This window comes from Bubalus bubalis, chromosome 23 (genome assembly GCF_019923935.1).
Source record: "Bubalus bubalis isolate 160015118507 breed Murrah chromosome 23, NDDB_SH_1, whole genome shotgun sequence".
Lineage (NCBI taxonomy): Eukaryota > Metazoa > Chordata > Mammalia > Artiodactyla > Bovidae > Bubalus > Bubalus bubalis.
This window is the reverse complement of record NC_059179.1, coordinates 8,873,647-8,890,060: the sequence shown is the minus strand read 5'-3', so window position 1 is coordinate 8,890,060 and position 16,414 is coordinate 8,873,647. Positions and strand designations below refer to the sequence as shown.

At 38.8% G+C, this 16,414-nt stretch overlaps 1 protein-coding gene across 10 annotated transcripts in view; it reads right to left on the bottom strand.

Moving 5' to 3' along the window:
• The window catches only part of A1CF (APOBEC1 complementation factor), a 92,531-nt gene that overhangs the window by 8,905 nt on the left and 67,212 nt on the right, over positions 1–16,414 (bottom strand). For 8 of the 10 annotated variants that reach the window (XM_006072979.3, XM_006072975.3, XM_006072976.3 and 5 more), the window contains 5 exons: positions 15,968–16,065; positions 7,411–7,684; positions 5,234–5,439; positions 2,048–2,184; positions 1,185–1,336 (listed from right to left, as the gene is read on the bottom strand). In XM_006072979.3, the coding sequence (XP_006073041.1) occupies positions 1,185–1,336; positions 2,048–2,184; positions 5,234–5,439; positions 7,411–7,684; positions 15,968–16,065 (867 nt within the window). The remainder of the gene's footprint in view (positions 1–1,184; positions 1,337–2,047; positions 2,185–5,233; positions 5,440–7,410; positions 7,685–15,967; positions 16,066–16,414) is intronic. The other 2 variants (XM_006072980.3, XM_006072978.3) reach the window with 1 other exon arrangement.

Genomic DNA, 16,414 nt, shown 5'->3' with positions numbered 1-16,414 from the left:
CATCTTCTCCACATTCTACAGAACAAAGCTGGAATTGAGATCAACCTTGTGTGTGAAGTGTGATTAGTTCTAGCTTCACTTGCCAGAATGGAAGACATATTGGCAAGTTTTGAGAAATAAAAGGAAATGAGAGTAGGCTCAGGTGTTACGGATGTGAGGCATATAGCAGTTCTCGTACCCACATGCGATCAGTATATAAATTAATCAATTGATAGGAATGTCCTATTTCTAGGTCTAGTCTGATTTGGGCTTATGGGAAGTACGCCAACAGTGACAAGTCAGAATGATATCTTTCTTTGAAAGATACAAACTTTTATTATTAAGAGTGGAGTTGCTCAGACTAACTGCTGAAGGAAAATTTCCAAAAGACATTTCTTGTCTGGTCCTCTTTAATCTCTAGAGGATTCATTTTAATTATTAGCATTTTTTGTGGGTACATAATAAATGGGGGAAAGTCTTTTAAATGTGACCCTGAAGGCATGTTGAGCTACAGATAGGCTTTACTTTAAGTGATCAGCATACGCCCCAGACCTAAATTATACAACAGATAAAATGAGCCTGATTATCCCCTTATTGAAAGGGTCTCTCTCTTTTCTCTCCCTCTCGCAAACATACAGAATTTACTTCAAATAATAAAAAAAAATCTGCTCTACACGTTTCTTTCAGAAAGCAAAGTAATAAAAGTAGGATTGAATAGAACTGAAGATTAGAACTGGGGAGGGAGTCCAAGGATTGCTTCAAAGCTGATGAACCTTGGCCAATGGCTTAATCTTTCCTGTATTTGGTTTCTTCATCTGTACAATGGGCATGATGGTAGAGCCTGTCTCTTGTGGTGTCGTGAGCGTTGCTGAGATAGGTGAGTGCCTGGCACATAGTTAGAGTTAAAATAAATATCAGCTATTCATAGGCAGTTCTAAACTCTCTTACTAAAAGTAAAAACCAAAACAAAGCCAGAGGCAGAGTGACTGCTTCATTCTCAATCACACAGATACTTATAGCTGAGCCAAGACTAGGTGCCCCCGTCCCTGCTGCCCAGCCCTATTCTCTCGCCTATACATTAATGGCTCACTAATCAGATTTAGAGTAGATGTAGTTCACTAACAACTCTGTGAGTCCGTGGTACCCAAGAGGGTCTCCCAAACACTCTCTGTAGGGTGTCATTTCTAGCGCTATTTTTTCCAAACCTGGAAACGCGGTAGCAGAAGCGGCGGCAGCAGCTGCGGTCTGGGCGTCGGCTCCATCAGTGGGGATGCCCAGGGCCTGCAGGGTGTACTCGGCCGCGTATGTCTTTGCTTCATCCACATAGGCACTTAGCTTCGGAGGTGTGAAAGGATGGCTGGAAAGCAGAGTCAGTCAGGGTGCACATTTTATTAATAAATGTGTGCTGCTGAGACAGATGAAAAGCTAAGGCGCTGTATGCTTTTTAAGATGATCGGATAATGGAAATTTGTGTGGGTACTTATCTTTCTTTTTGCTTTTAAACGTTTTAAGTATCTATGCATGTCGGAATATTTGTGAACTTATTTAGAACATGGGCGGGATGACACTCCTGGAACGTACTCGCAACTCATTATAAACCTTTTCTAACATATGTGTGAATCATGATGGTTCCTAAAACGTGTACAAATGCAGGCTCAAGGTAAAATTCTGAAGGTAATAACCACTAACAGAGAGGTTATGTCTTTTGTCCAAGATTTAAATGGCAGAGGATGGTGTTATAGGTATAAAATGGTAATTTCATATAGTTCAACCCAAATATTACACAGATAAAAACATGGGCTATAGTTTTCATTTCTATTACACTTCGTATCCTCAGTTTTCCATTGGTTGATGAGAGTACCCAGTCTTCACTGTCTCTGAAATTTAGGGGCTTTGAGATGCTAGTCTCATAGCTGACACACATATCCCAAATACACATCTCAACATATGCTTTGAATAAAATGAGTCGGTAGTAAGCTTGAATATTTATCTTCTTTAGATAGGGATATATATACACTACGTTTACAAGACTCTTATTCTAAAATCTAAATGATGAGAAGTTACGCACATGGCAGGATTCTGGCTGGCCAGGGCAGGAATGGTTATTTTGTATAAGAAGAGTTGTCTTTGGTCTTGTCCAATGGCAGAGTGAAGTTGATACACAGGTTGTCCCCAGTTATTTTTCTGACAAATTTCTTCCAATATCTACAAGAGTGGGAAAAAAAAGTGACTTTTCTTTCAAATGTCACATTTGCATTATTTCTCCAGCTTTCAGGTTTTTAAATTGAATCTTTAGAGTTTAAGCAAATATAAGAAGATATAAAATGCCACGTGGTTTAATGACTCATAAAATTTAAGATGACCTCAATTTGAACTCCATTGAAAATGTTATGTCTATTAATTCATAAAAATCATTTTCACACCATTTATTCTAATATGCTTTTAGTTTAGTCCATTAGCTCTAACTTTTTACCAATACTTTACTTTTACAATTTGATATATTCTTTTTTTTTTTTTAATTGATATTCCAGCACTGTGTAGCTGGATTTACTCATTATTACTGTGAATTCTTCTTTTTATAATGGGTTAGAGAAAATAACCTAAGGATTTATTCCTATTTCATGGCATTTGTCATAGGGTTTTAACTTTACATTTTCACAAAAACAGAGTTAAAAAGTTTGATGGGTATTTCTTGATGGACATGAATAGATGGGTGTTGATAGTTGCCTTGTTTTTGTTTGGCAAAACACCACTTCTGGCTATTTTTACAATGATCTGATTTTTAGAAGCTGCCTTCTGTCATTACTCCAAACCAAATCTTTCCTAACGGCACATATTTTCTTCATCCTGAGGCCATTTTTTGTTGGCCCACAAGCCCTGATGCTCCCACTGGGCAGCAGATTCAGTAAACTGTGCAACATAAGGCATAAATCTGAAAAAATAACTCCCGGGGTAGAACTGTTCCCTAGACTGAGTCCATGGATCTTATCTCATTTGCTCAAACACTCGTCCAGCAGCAATGGCACATTTTCTTGTTTATTAAACTTTTAGGTTGTTTCTATTTCCTCTACTAACTTTTGCTTTTTAGTACTCTTAGCTTTGTAGCATCTTTTTTCATCTACAAAGTGTTCTCTAAGGTTCCAGGGCAATAGCCAGTTACTTGAGCTAGTAGGTATTTTGCCTGCTTCTTTATGCCCATTGTGCAGACACGTGTAAAGGATTTTAACTCTAACCCCTGACTTGCAGGGCAGCCCTAGTACCTCTGCTCTTCTTGTTGCAAGTTCATAACCCCTCCAAGAATTTGTCAAGGCTCCATCTAGGCTGGTTGGTGGTGGCATGAGCCTTAATTTCTAAGCAATAGTTGCAGAAATTCAGAGAGATTAATTTTTAAAACTTTCATTAGTTCACAGAGATGGTTACTGATGGTACTATAAAGCATGACCAATTTCTCACCTGGGTTAATATAAAAGTGGAGATCATTACACACTCTATAGTAGCTCTTAGAACTATTACATAGAATTGACGACAGTGATGGGGCTTCATATGGGACATGGGTTCAGTTTCTGGGTCAGGAAGATCCCCTGAAGGAGGGCATGGCAACACATTCTAGTATTCGTGCCTGGAGAATCCCATGAACAGAGGAGCTAAGAGGGCTACCATCCATGGTGTCACAAAAAGTCAGACATGATTAAAGTGACATAGCATGCAGCATGCACATGACAATGATTCTTTTTTTTTTCCTTAAAATGTTTCTGGATACCCCAGTACTTTAATTAGATTGCTTATTTTAGATTTTAACCCAAGATATATTGGATGACTAGCTTTTGTGTTTTCTGAACAAAGCTCCATCATTGTACTTAACTAGATTTTATTGTAGTTATTTATGTGTCAGGATCCTCTCACTGGATTGCCATATGATTTTTGATGGCAAGAATTATGTTATATTTGCTTTTCCATCTTTAGCTCCTAGCATAATACTTGGTGCATAATGCTGGCCCCCCAAATGGTTTTAAACAGACACATTAATACTGTTTACTACTCTAATGGGCATCCTTAAAAAAAAAATTACCTGGGGAGGGTTGCAGAAACTATAGATGAGCTCCTTTATATGTATAAGAAAGCTATTAATCCTACCAAAAATAATCAACCAAAAAAAAAAAAAAAAAAAGAAACCATTCAAGATGAGCTTTTAGAAAATCAAGTTTTCTACTCGATTGTAATCATAAGGCTACTTCCATAAATTTGGGGCTTATACCTTTGGGGTGGGAGTCAGAAAGTTTCCTTTAGGATGTGCAAACTGTCAACTCGATATTGATTATTCAGCCAAAGTATCTTTGCAGAGCCCAACACATAATGCACATCCAGAGGGAACAGTCTGAGGGTTAACACAGATCCCGTTTTGTTTTATTTTTAACCCTGTGAGTCAGTTTCCATGCTGGAACAACTTTTATAGCTTTAAATTTTCCAATAATAAAAATCATACCCTCATGCAGGACTATGGAAACTTAAAACTGAGAAATGAAAGCAAAAAAATTTACCATAAAGCCACTGCCCAAATATAATCACTGTAGAAGACTTGATTTGATATGACTGATGGCATATCATAGTTAATATGAGTAATGATACACCATAGATTGCATGGTGTTTTCACTTTAACAGTGTTTCCAAGAAAAGATGTTCTAATGAATCTATTCATTCCCTGTTGTGAGTGCTCTTCATTTGCTAACCAACCTTGCTTTATTTTGTTTTCTTTTTTTTCCTGAGTTCAGATTTTTTTTTTTAATTTTATTTTTAAACTTTACATAATTGTATTAGTTTTGCCAAATATCAAAATGAATCTGCCACGGGTATGCATGTGTTCCCCATCCTGAACCCTCCTCCCTCCTCCCTCCCCATACCATCCCTCTGGGTCGTCCCAGTGCACTAGCCCCAAGCATCCAAAGTACTGGTTGATAATTCTTAGTAGTACTCAGGATTTTGCATTTCAGTGGATGATTATTTAAGATGTCAAATTTTATAATTAAGAAAAACAAGAAAGAGTCTGAAGTAGACCAATGGTATTCAGTGCCCACTGTTGTCTCACAATATGTTAGGTTGATTGGTCACTTTATCTATGTAATAAAACAAAAGAAAACAAAACAAGACAACAGCCCCAAGTAGGGATCAAGTCAAATCCATTGATGAATGGTGAATGATGGTCTTTGACCCAACTTATACAAACTATCCAAGCTGCCTCTGGAATAACATTACATACCTGGGGAGCAAGTTTAATTCCTTGAGGCTTTAAAGTGACAGGATTCATTGGGGTGAGCTCCATCCCAGGTAAAAGGTCATAGAGTTTGTCTTCTCTCTTGTCTCCTTTGACCTGGTATCCCCGGCCCAGGCCTGTGTAAGCCAAATAGCCACGGCCGCCCAGGCCTCTCACTCCCGCAGCCCCTACAGGTACATTCATGTAAATTTCTAGGAATGTAAGAAGGCATTAAACTGAATCAAACCACCAGAAAATCACCCTGAATCTTACTGTAATGGAAAAGTTAGCCCAAGTCACATTGATTATTGCCCTGAAGATGGATAGAAAACTCCAGGATTCTAATGTAATGAAACTCAACATAATACGGCATTTACCATAGGCATCTTTTTTTCTTAAAAACTGTATATAAAAGAAAGCAATACTATCAAAGCTCTGGATAAGTACACATGCCACTTTAAAACTTGGGTATAGAGAATATTTTTGCAATTTCTCTCTTCAGTTAATTTTGTGTTGACATTTTTTTGTAGACTAATAAATGTTGGGAGGTATATATTTTCACATTTCACAGTGTAATATGACCACATGTATTAAAATAAGTCTTGCCTTTGTGTCTTTGACCAGTAAATTAGAAATGAATTCTAGTTTCCCTAATGTTACATTCCTGATGACCTGTTGGAAAACCAATGTTTAGAAAATGTGTTTTAAAATACACCATTTTCTTATATTCTATTAATGTGAGGCTTAACTTTCCGTTGAGTTTCATTAATAGATTACTTTTGATTTTTTGTTTTGCCACATTGCTACTTTGATTTCCTATTAGTGTTGTAAAGAGATAAAAAGTTGATTACCCTTCATCCATGAATATCATTCATTGATTTCTTTCTTGTTATAAGACAGGTATTTTTCCCCTTGGAGTACAGTTTGTTTTTTTCCTACATTACAACTGGTTGACAACTTATACTTAATGTAGGGATTGTTTAATGATGTGATTTTAGATGATAAATGTACAATGGTTTAATGACATAATTTGTCATCAAACATATAAAAAGTTTGTCCTGAATGGATTTCCTTCAGGAAAAGGTTCCTAAAGGTTTCTTTTATATTACAACTTTGGGTGAAGTGATTGTATTATGAGTATGGAACTTTCAAGGCAGTTGAAGACTAGAACTCCTAGGATGGCCAATTCAGTTCTCCTGAAAAATAGTAAAACACAGTAAGATAATTGTTTCCACAGTAATCTAGATATGCCCCTTGCTTCTAGTCAAACCCAAGAAAAGATTTAAGTACACAGTTTGTCGTTGAATTGCCCAGACTGTTGTCATATTTGGAAGACAGAATTGAGATTCTGTTGGCATTGATTCCTAGCAGAACCATTCTGAAGGATCCCACTAGGCAAAATCAAGACAATTTCTTGAAAAAATGTTTTCCTTATCTTTGACATTTTTTGAAATAACGGAGCTCAGAGAACTGCTTGAACACTTGTAATTCTCATAGGATTCAGTAGGAAAGATTTGTTTGGCAATGAGATTGAGAGTTGTATATTTATTTATTTATTTTTTCTATTTGGACTTTTTCTATTTAGTTCCCCCTATCCTGGAGAAACAAGTTGATTTCCCCAGTAATGTGGCTTTTTGGAAGGCATTGTACATATTTCTCAGGGGAGGTCAGATGAGAGCCTCTCATGTATCTGTTAGAATATATTTGTGATAACTTGGGATTTATATGTGGACATGATGCCACTGAGTCACCATCCAATACACGTGTCTTGAGATTTGATGTAGTTGGTTTCCACTGAACAATACTGCTCCCATTTGAAAGTTTTGTAATGAGTCACATATGTTTGTAATATGGTAGTACAATGATAAGGGAGAAACTAGTAATTGTGGATTTGAATTTTAGTGTGTGCATATTTTATGGGCCTATGCAGAGATCAAATGCATACCTTAAATTCATTTACACTGTATTCTGACCAAGTTTTTCAATAACCAGTTGTAATGTGAAAAAAGATTCCTATGAAAGGAAAAATATTAATGTAATATTTGATTTTCAATAAGCAATTTTCCAGTTCTTTTCTCCCAGTAGACTCATCCAATTAGACATAACTTAGACACAAGTCTATTGCAATACACATAATTTGAAATTGCAGAGCTTCATCTAAGACAAGAGCTGATTAATGTTACCTCTAACAGAAGGGGCCCGGATAATGGCCCTGTTGCCAAGATGTCCTTTGGTGGTTGGGAAATGAAGGCTGGGAATTGCTGTGTAGGCCTGGGGGGCATAGAAGACAGGCGCTCCAAGGTAGGTGGTGGTGGGATCATAAACATGGCCCAAAGAGTAGGTATACTCTCCCTGCAACATGGGGCCCCTTCCACCCGTTCCTCGGGTGTACCTAACATAACTGTCCTTGTCCACTGGTTTGGCTAGGGTCACTTCAATGGGGGACCCATCCAGCACCTGTTGTAGACAGTAAGGAAAAAGCATGTGAGAAGATATGAAGACAACCAGGTGTGGCTGAGTCCTAGTAACACATCTCCTTCTAAGGGTTTGCCTATTTGCTGCTGTGTGTACTATTTCACTTATCTGTTTGAATGGAAAATGTTGCCTGTCATGTCGGTAAACAAAGGATGTTGCAGCCATCAAGCCATCACGTTACAGCTGCCCCCAGTGGTGACCTCAAAGGAACTCAGGATGGGAAAGAACAGGACACTGGCTCTAGATAGCTGAGGTGCATATCAAAGGAATGATTTCACTGACTCTTGCATCTTCCCATACACTGAAAAGTGCTAAATTCCTTAACTTGACATATCAGGTTTTCTTTACCAGTTATCTTTTGTTGTTCTAACTACCTGGTCTTTGTTGCAAAATTTCTATATATCTGGCTCCTCTCTTACCTCTTCAGAGTAGTCCTTTATAACTATTGAGAGGCTGTCTCCCAGGCTTCAAGTCCTCAGAATATCCTCACAATGAAACAGTTCTCAACTTGTAGGTTGTGTAATTTTTCTAATCAACATACGCATCATCTTTTCATAGGTTCTTGTTTTGTGTGCCAGTTGAATTTTCCCTGAATGGTTTGTTGGTAAATTGCATATAATCTGTCAACAGGCCAATAATTGGCCACTGTCTGTTGACATATTAGTTACAAATCTATTAACTGAATACAGTCACTGAGACAGAATTATGTAATATTTTTATGGGATGTATTTTAAAATACATACATATATAATTACATAATTCTAAGAAATTTTAGGTTAATTATGGGTGGAATATAATCTCCAGTACCTAGCACAGTGCAATGAAGATGAAAGGAGATCAATAAAATATCTTATCAATTGTTCACACTTTGTTATGGGGAGCCTTCAGGCCTTTCCAGTTGCCAGCCAGCTAAGTGTCTTACTCTTTGGAGCTACATAATAGCTGAGTTTGTACTGGAAAAGAAGAGAGGCTTAAAAGTAGGACCCTACTTAAGGAAGTGAAATCACTGAGTACTGCATTTGTTCTCTATAGATATTTCCTTAAGAAGCAAACTTTTGACCTGCTAAACAAACAGGAATAGCAGGTCAGTACTAATGTTTCTCAAGTCAGGTGCTACTTAAAACTTGTCTTCAAAAATTTTTGAAGTGGTTCTTTTCTGATAGAATTTTTTTTACATTTTGCAAACAGATCTGGATGTTGAAAATAATGGCCATGTGTAGATCTACAAGTGTGATTTGCTTTTTTATGTGTTGTTTGCATACATAACAGACAAAGATGGCTCTCAACAATTACTTGATACATTGATATATTTACTATCAAAGAGACAAGGTGTTTTGAGGAGGCATTTGTAGCTTCTTTCAAATAAGAATATTTTTTTTAATAAAGAAAAGAAATATTAAGTGTTCTTGCAAATATTCCCTTTCACAGCAGCTGATGGTTTCATGGGTGATTCAGTGGTTCCTGGATCACTGATGTCTGCTGGACAAAGTTCATGCTTTATGATCACCCTGATCATTTGGGATCAGCCTCTTGTTCCTAGTTACATGTAGGAGATACCCCTCGTCCAAGGTAAGAAGCAATGGCTGCGCTTTGCTGGAGCAGCCGTGAAGAGATACCCCACGCCCAAGGTAAGAGAAACCCAAGTAAGACGGTAGGTGTTGCAAGAGGGCATCAGAGGGCAGACACACTGAAACCATACTCACAGAAAACTAGTCAATCTAATCACACTTGGACCACAGCCTTGTCTAACTCAATGAAACTAAGTCATGCCCATGGGGCAACCCAAGATGGGCGGGTCATGGTGGAGAGATCTGACAAAATGTGGTCCACTGGAGAAGAGAATGGCAAACCACTTCAGTATTCTTGCCTTGAGAACCCCATGAACAGTATGAAAAGGCAAAATGATAGGATACTGAAAGAAGAACTCCCCAGGTCAGTAGGTGCCCAATATGCTACTGGAGATCAGTGGAGAAATAACTCCAGAAAGAATGAAGGGATGGAGCCAAAGCAAAAAGAATACCCAGCTGTGGATGTGACTGGTGATAGAAGCAAGGTCCAATGCTGTAAAGAGCAATATTGCATAGGAACCTGGAATGTCAGGTCCATGAATCAAGGCAAATTGGAAGTGGTCAAACAAGTTATGGCAAGAGTGAATGTCGACATTCTAGGAATAAGCGAACTGAAATGGACTGGAATGGGTGAATTTAACTCAGATGACCATTATATCTACTACTGCGGGCAGGAATCCCTCAGAAGAAATGGAGTAGCCATCATGGTCAACAAAAGAGTCCGAAATGCAGTACTTGGATGCAATCTCAAAAACGACAGAATGATCTCTGTTCGTTTCCAAGGCAAACCATTCAATATCACAGTAATCCAAGTCTATGCCCCAACCAGTAATGCTGAAGAAGCTGAAGTTGAAGGGTTCTATGAAGACCTACAAGACCTTTTAGCACTAACACCCAAAAAAGATGTCCTTTTCATTATAGGGGACTGGAATGCAAAAGTAGAAAGTCAAGAAACACCTGGAGTAACAGGCAAATTTGGCCTTGGAATACGGAATGAAGCAGGGCAAAGACTAATAGAGTTTTGCCAAGAAAATGCACTGGTCATAGCAAACACCCTCTTCCAACAACACAAGAGAAGACTCTACACATGGACATCACCAGATGGTCAACACTGAAATCAGATTGATTATATTCTTTGCAGCCAAATATGGAGCAGCTCTATACAGTCAGCAAAAACAAGACCAGGAGCTGACTGTGGCTCAGACCATGAACTCCTTATTGCCAAATTCAGACTTAAATTGAAGAAAGTAGGGAAAACCACTAGACCATTCAGGTATGACCTAAACCAAATGCCTTATGATTATACAGTGGAAGTGAGAAATAGATTTAAGGGCCTAGATCTGATAGATAGAGTGCCTGATGAACTATGGGTGGAGGTTCATGACATTGTACAGGAGACAGGGATCAAGACCATCCCCATGGAAAAGAAATGCAAAAAAGCAAAATGGCTGTCTGAGGAGGCCTTACAAATAGCTGTGAAAAGAAGAGAAGTGAAAAGCAAAGGAGAAAAGGAAAGATATATGCAGAGTTCCAAAGAATAGCAAGAAGAGATAAGAAAGCCTTCTTCAGCGATCAATGCATAGAAATAGAGGAAAACAGCAGAATGGGAAAGACTAGAGATCTCTTCAAGAAAACTATGGATACCAAAGGAATATTTCATGCAAAGATGGGCTCGATAAAGGACAGAAATGGTATGGACCTAACAGAAGCAGAAGATATTAAGAAGAGATGGCAAGAATACACAGAAGAACTGTACAAAAAAGATCTTCACGACCCAGATAATCACGATGGTGTGATCACTGACCTAGAGCCAGACATCCTGGAATGTGAAGTCAAGTGGGCCTTAGGAAGCATCACTACGAACAAAGCTAGTGGAGGTGATGGAATTCCAGTTGAGCTATTCCAAATCCTAAAAGATGATGCTGTGAAAGTGCTGCACTCAATATGCCAGCAAATTTGGAAAACTCACCAGTGGCCACAGGACTGGAAAAGGGCAGTTTTCATTCCAATCCCAAAGAAAGGCAATGCCAAAGAATTGCTCAAACTACCGCACAATTGCACTCATCTCACACGCTAGTAAAGTAATGCTCAAAATTCTCCAAGCCAGCCTTCAGCAATATGTGAACCGTGAACTTCCTGATGTTCAAGCTGGTTTTAGAAAAGGCAGAGGAACCAGAGATCAAATTGCCAACATCCACTGGATCATGGAAAAAGCAAGAGAGTTCTAGAAAAAACATCTATTTCTGCTTTATTGACTATGCCAAAGCCTTTGACTGTGTGGATCACAATAAACTGTGGAAAATTCTGAAAGAGATGGGAATACCAGACCACCTGACCTGCCTCCTGAGAAACCTGTATGCAGGTCAGGAAGCAAGAATTAGAACTGGACATGGAACAACAGACTGGTTCCAAATAGGAAAAGGAGTATGTCAAGGCTGTATATTGTCACCCTGCTTATTTAACTTCTATGCAGAGCACATCATGAGAAATGCTGGATTGGAAGAAACACAAGCTGGAATCAAGATTTCCGGGAGAAATATCAATAACCTCAGATATGCAGATGACACCACCCTTATGGCAGAAAGTGAAGAGGAACTAAAAAGACTCTGTGAAAGTGAAAGTGGAGAGTGAAAAAGTTAGCTTAAAGCTCAACATTCAGAAAACGAAGATCATGGCATCTGGTCCCATCACTTCATGAGAAATAGATGGGGAAACAGTGGAAACAGTGTCAGACTTTATTTTTCTGGGCTCCAAAATCACTGCAGATGGTGACTGCAGCCATGAAATTAAAAGACACTTACTCCTTGGAAGAAAAGTTATGACCAACCTAGATAGCATATTCAAAAGCAGAGACATTACTTTGCCAACACAGGTTCATCTAGTCAAGGCTATGGTTTTTCCAGTAGTCATGTATGGATGTTAAAGTTGGACTGTGAAGAAGGCTGAGCACCGAAGAATTGATGCTTTTGAACTGTGGTGTTGGAGAAGACTCTTGAGAGTCCCTTGGACTGCAAGGAGATCCAACCAGTCCATTGTGAAGGAGATCAGCCCTGGTATTTCTTTGGAAGGAATGATGCTAAAGCTGAAACTCCAGTACTTTGGCCACCTCATGCGAAGGGTTGACTCATTGGAAAAGACTCTGATGCTGGGAGGGATTGGGGGCAAGAGGAGAAGGGGACGACAGAGGATGAGATGGCTGGATGGCATCACTGACTCGATGGACGTGAGTCTCAGTGAACTCCGGGAGTTGGTGATGGACAGGGAGGCCTGGCGTGCTGCGATTCATGGGGTCGCAAAGAGTCGGACAGGACTAAGCGACTGATCTGATCTGACCCTACTTTTTAGTAGCAGGAATCAGTACCAAATATCTTAGGTCGAACACACACACACACAGAGAATTCAGCTCATATTCTACCATATTATATTGATGTTGATGTAATTAGAAGAAACAAACTTGGAGTATAAAGAAATACCTTGAATGTAATTCTTTGTCTTTGTTCCTGTCTTAAGAAAGATAAGATACCTAAATAGGTCTGTACTTACAGGCACTTCTATGTCAAGAGATGTTTTTAGCGACATGATTCTTTACTGAAAAGTCAGATTTCTTACTGTAATAGACTTTGTCCTGATGCCTCTGCTCCTTCACAGTGTTATAAACCAAGTATTGTATTTTACTTATTTTGTTTAGGTGTTTCAAGGTCTAGAACAATATCATATTAACCTGTATAGCCCCAAGCCCAGCGAGATTTCTTCCTCATTGTAGACATTCACAGGTATTTGTAGAATAAATGAATAATCACATGCAAAGCTCAGTTCATCACCTTTCTGTCCAAATAGGTTTCCCTGCCTGAATTCCCTAACATCATTATCCTGGTTCTCTATATTGAAAACCTAAAATCACTCATCCTTCTTTCCCACTGTTCTATCTAATCAGTTCCTGGATCCTTTGAATTCACCCTGCATAGTTCTGTGTAGAGCTTTCTCCTACATTCCATTCTCACCCTCATTCAAGCCCTTATTTCTTCCCATTTGAGTGACTATAATAGTTATTTAACTAGTTCCAATTACATCTCTCTCTCTATTCTATGAAACTTCAATTCTTAATAGGTTGATTTCCCTAAATTGTTAATGGGATCATTACTTCACTGAACAAAAAACTTCAAAGCCTCACCTTGTCTAATAGATTAAATATAAATATCCATATGGATACTTAAAAACTTTCATAGTTCTAGGCAAACTTACTTTTGCTTTTCCCATATCACATTACAGTTAAGTATTATTATAATATTTAATATATATATTTAATAATAACATTGAATGTGTATTTAACTATATAATACATGTATACATTGTTATAAAAATATCTAGCCATGGGTTTCCCTGATAGCTCAGTTGGTAAAGAATCTGCCTGCAGTGCAGGAGACCCAGGTTGGATCCCTGGATCAAGAAGATCCCCTAGAGAAGGAAATGTCAACCCACTCCAGTATTCTTGCCTGGAAAGTCCTATGGACAGAGGAGCCTGGAGGGCTACAGTCCATGGGGTAGCAAGAGTCAGACACAATTTAGTGACTAAACCACCATAAATATGCCAGCTGCAAAAATTGGAAACAGTTTGAATACTTTTCCACTATGATGATTCCAATGCAATTATTTAGCATTTAATTTACCATGGTCCCTTCTTTGCAAGCATCATGTATCCTCAGAAATGTTTTCAAAGTGAGAAACTAATCTATCACATTTTTTCAAAGAAATATTATTATGACACTAAATGTAATTATCAATGAAGAAGAAATAATATTTTGCTTTCTAGACATATATTTAAATATCCATTAATATTTTGCTTTCAAGTTTTCTTTTGTGTTTTGGAGTCAGTAGTCTCCCCTACTGGAGAAGGCAATGGCACCCCACTCCAGTACTCTTGCCTGGAGAGTCCCATGGACAGAGGAGCATGGTGGGCTGCAGTCCATGGGGTTGCTAAGAGTCAGACACGACTGAGCAACTTCACTTTCACTTTTCACTTTCATGCATTGGAGAAGGAAATGGCAACCCACTCCAGTGTTCCTGCCTGGAGAATCCCAAGGACGGGGGAGCCTGGTGGGCTGCCGTCTATGGGGTCGCACAGAGTCAGACACGACTGAAGCGACTTAGCAGCAGCAGCAGCAGTCTCCCCTACTATGCAGCCCCCACACCACCCTCCCCCCACAGCAGGATTCACACACTTCTGTAGACAAGGAATAGCTCAGAAGCCCAGGCCCCACTATGTCTGAAGGCCTTGTGCGGAGACCCTCTATTTGCCCTGTAGATCCACTCCCCACTGGCTGCCAACTGCCAACCTCCAAGCCCCCACAGGGAGTTCTGCACGGCTCCTCTTCAGGGCTCCTGGGCCTTGCAGATTATGATTGAATTTAGTCAACGGGGAGGCCTGGCCAGAGGTTGGTGGGAGAGAGAGCAGCAAGTGCGAGCTATTTCTTCTCTTGGCTCCTTCTCTATGACGTGACCTTGGCCTAATATGTCCACTGGCCAAAGTTCATTACTTTTCTCAACAAGATCTGCTCTTTACAATCCTCTCTCCTTTAGGTTTCCTGTTACTTCTCTAGTCCTTTGTCTCCTTGGCTCCAGGAGTGCACAAGCCCCAGGCTCCTGCACAGTCTCTCTTAATTCTCCTGCCCCAGGCTCATATCTTTATAGTTAGTCCCTTTGCCAACTGTCTCCTATTAGGATTGACCACTGCAAGGCCTGGCGGGTGAAACAGCCCTGTGATCATTCTATTCATAGCAAGGCAGTCCATCTTTACTGTTCTCCAATTATACTTTGCTCTTTACAAATTCTATGCCTCTGTCTGAGATTACCTCTCCTTTGCCATGTTTTGTTATTTTTTCCTTTTGGAATTCTTCCCAAGTGTCATGGCTTCTCTTAAAGATTATCTTTTCACATCTGTGAAGATTTTCTGATTCTTAATAACCCACTCCTCTTTGAACATTGTCACCACTTAACCATTTTTTCTTTAAACAAAATTTATCTGACTGGACTTTGCAAAGGTATCTGAGTACTTGTCTTAATCCTCAGTTGACTTTTAGCCCTTTGATAAGCATCTTTGGTTTGATCTTTTAAGTATTCCAAACAATATTTAGCATGATAAATGGTTTACAGAAGATTTTCAATATTATGGGATTAATAAGTTAATGTTATACTGGTTTCTATATATAAATCATAAGTTAGAATATAATATTACTAGTTGTTTTCCCCAGAGCTTACTCTTGGCAAGGTGAAGAGATTCCAAGCTTTCCAGACTTGGAATATCAAACTATAAGTGCAGAATGATAACCTTGACATCTTGTCAGATCATCAGTCTCCAAAATACTATACTACAAAGGTTATAATTTCTTTGAAATAATGAGAGAAAACTGAAACTGGGAAAATCACCTTGGGATACTCCATTCCAACTCTCTATTTCTAAAAAAATTGAGGGCCAGTGACTTGTCCAGATCAGCCAAAATTAGAGAGAGAATTGGACATATAAGCTGCATCTCATTGAATTTTCCATCACCCTTTTGTTCATCTTAGATGGATCAAGGCAGCCATGTCAGAGATCGAGGAAGCCTGAGTGGGATGGACTTGTAGGTCTGTTCTCCTGAATAAAACCTCTACAACAAACTTTGGTGGAATCTGTACATAGTTTTTCTTTGTCCTTCATTACCTTCCCATTTAAAGCTTTCATAGCCTCCACTGCATCTTCTCGGTTAGTGAAGTGCACAAAAGCATAGTCTCGGATTTTCTTCACCCTTTCCACAGCACCTGGAAGCAGAGTGAAAGTAGCTCTCTTAGCAAACCTGAGATAGCGCTGAACATGATACACTTAAACATTCAGCTTGCAAGAATCTTTTTGTTTTTTTTGGAGATTCAGTATTTAAAGAGCCCATTGAGAATATTTCCTGTGTTCAGGTTTAAAATTCTGCATATTCAGCAAAAGATTTTGTTTATAATTTTTTAATAACACTTATGTTCTGCCTTATTATGTATATATTTATTTATGGATTTGTTTTTCCATTTCCTAGATCATTATCTTTGAGGATAAAAGGGTATCTTTTTCAGTATATTATATAAAGGATAGTAATTTATACATGGTAAAATATTTGTTGAGTTG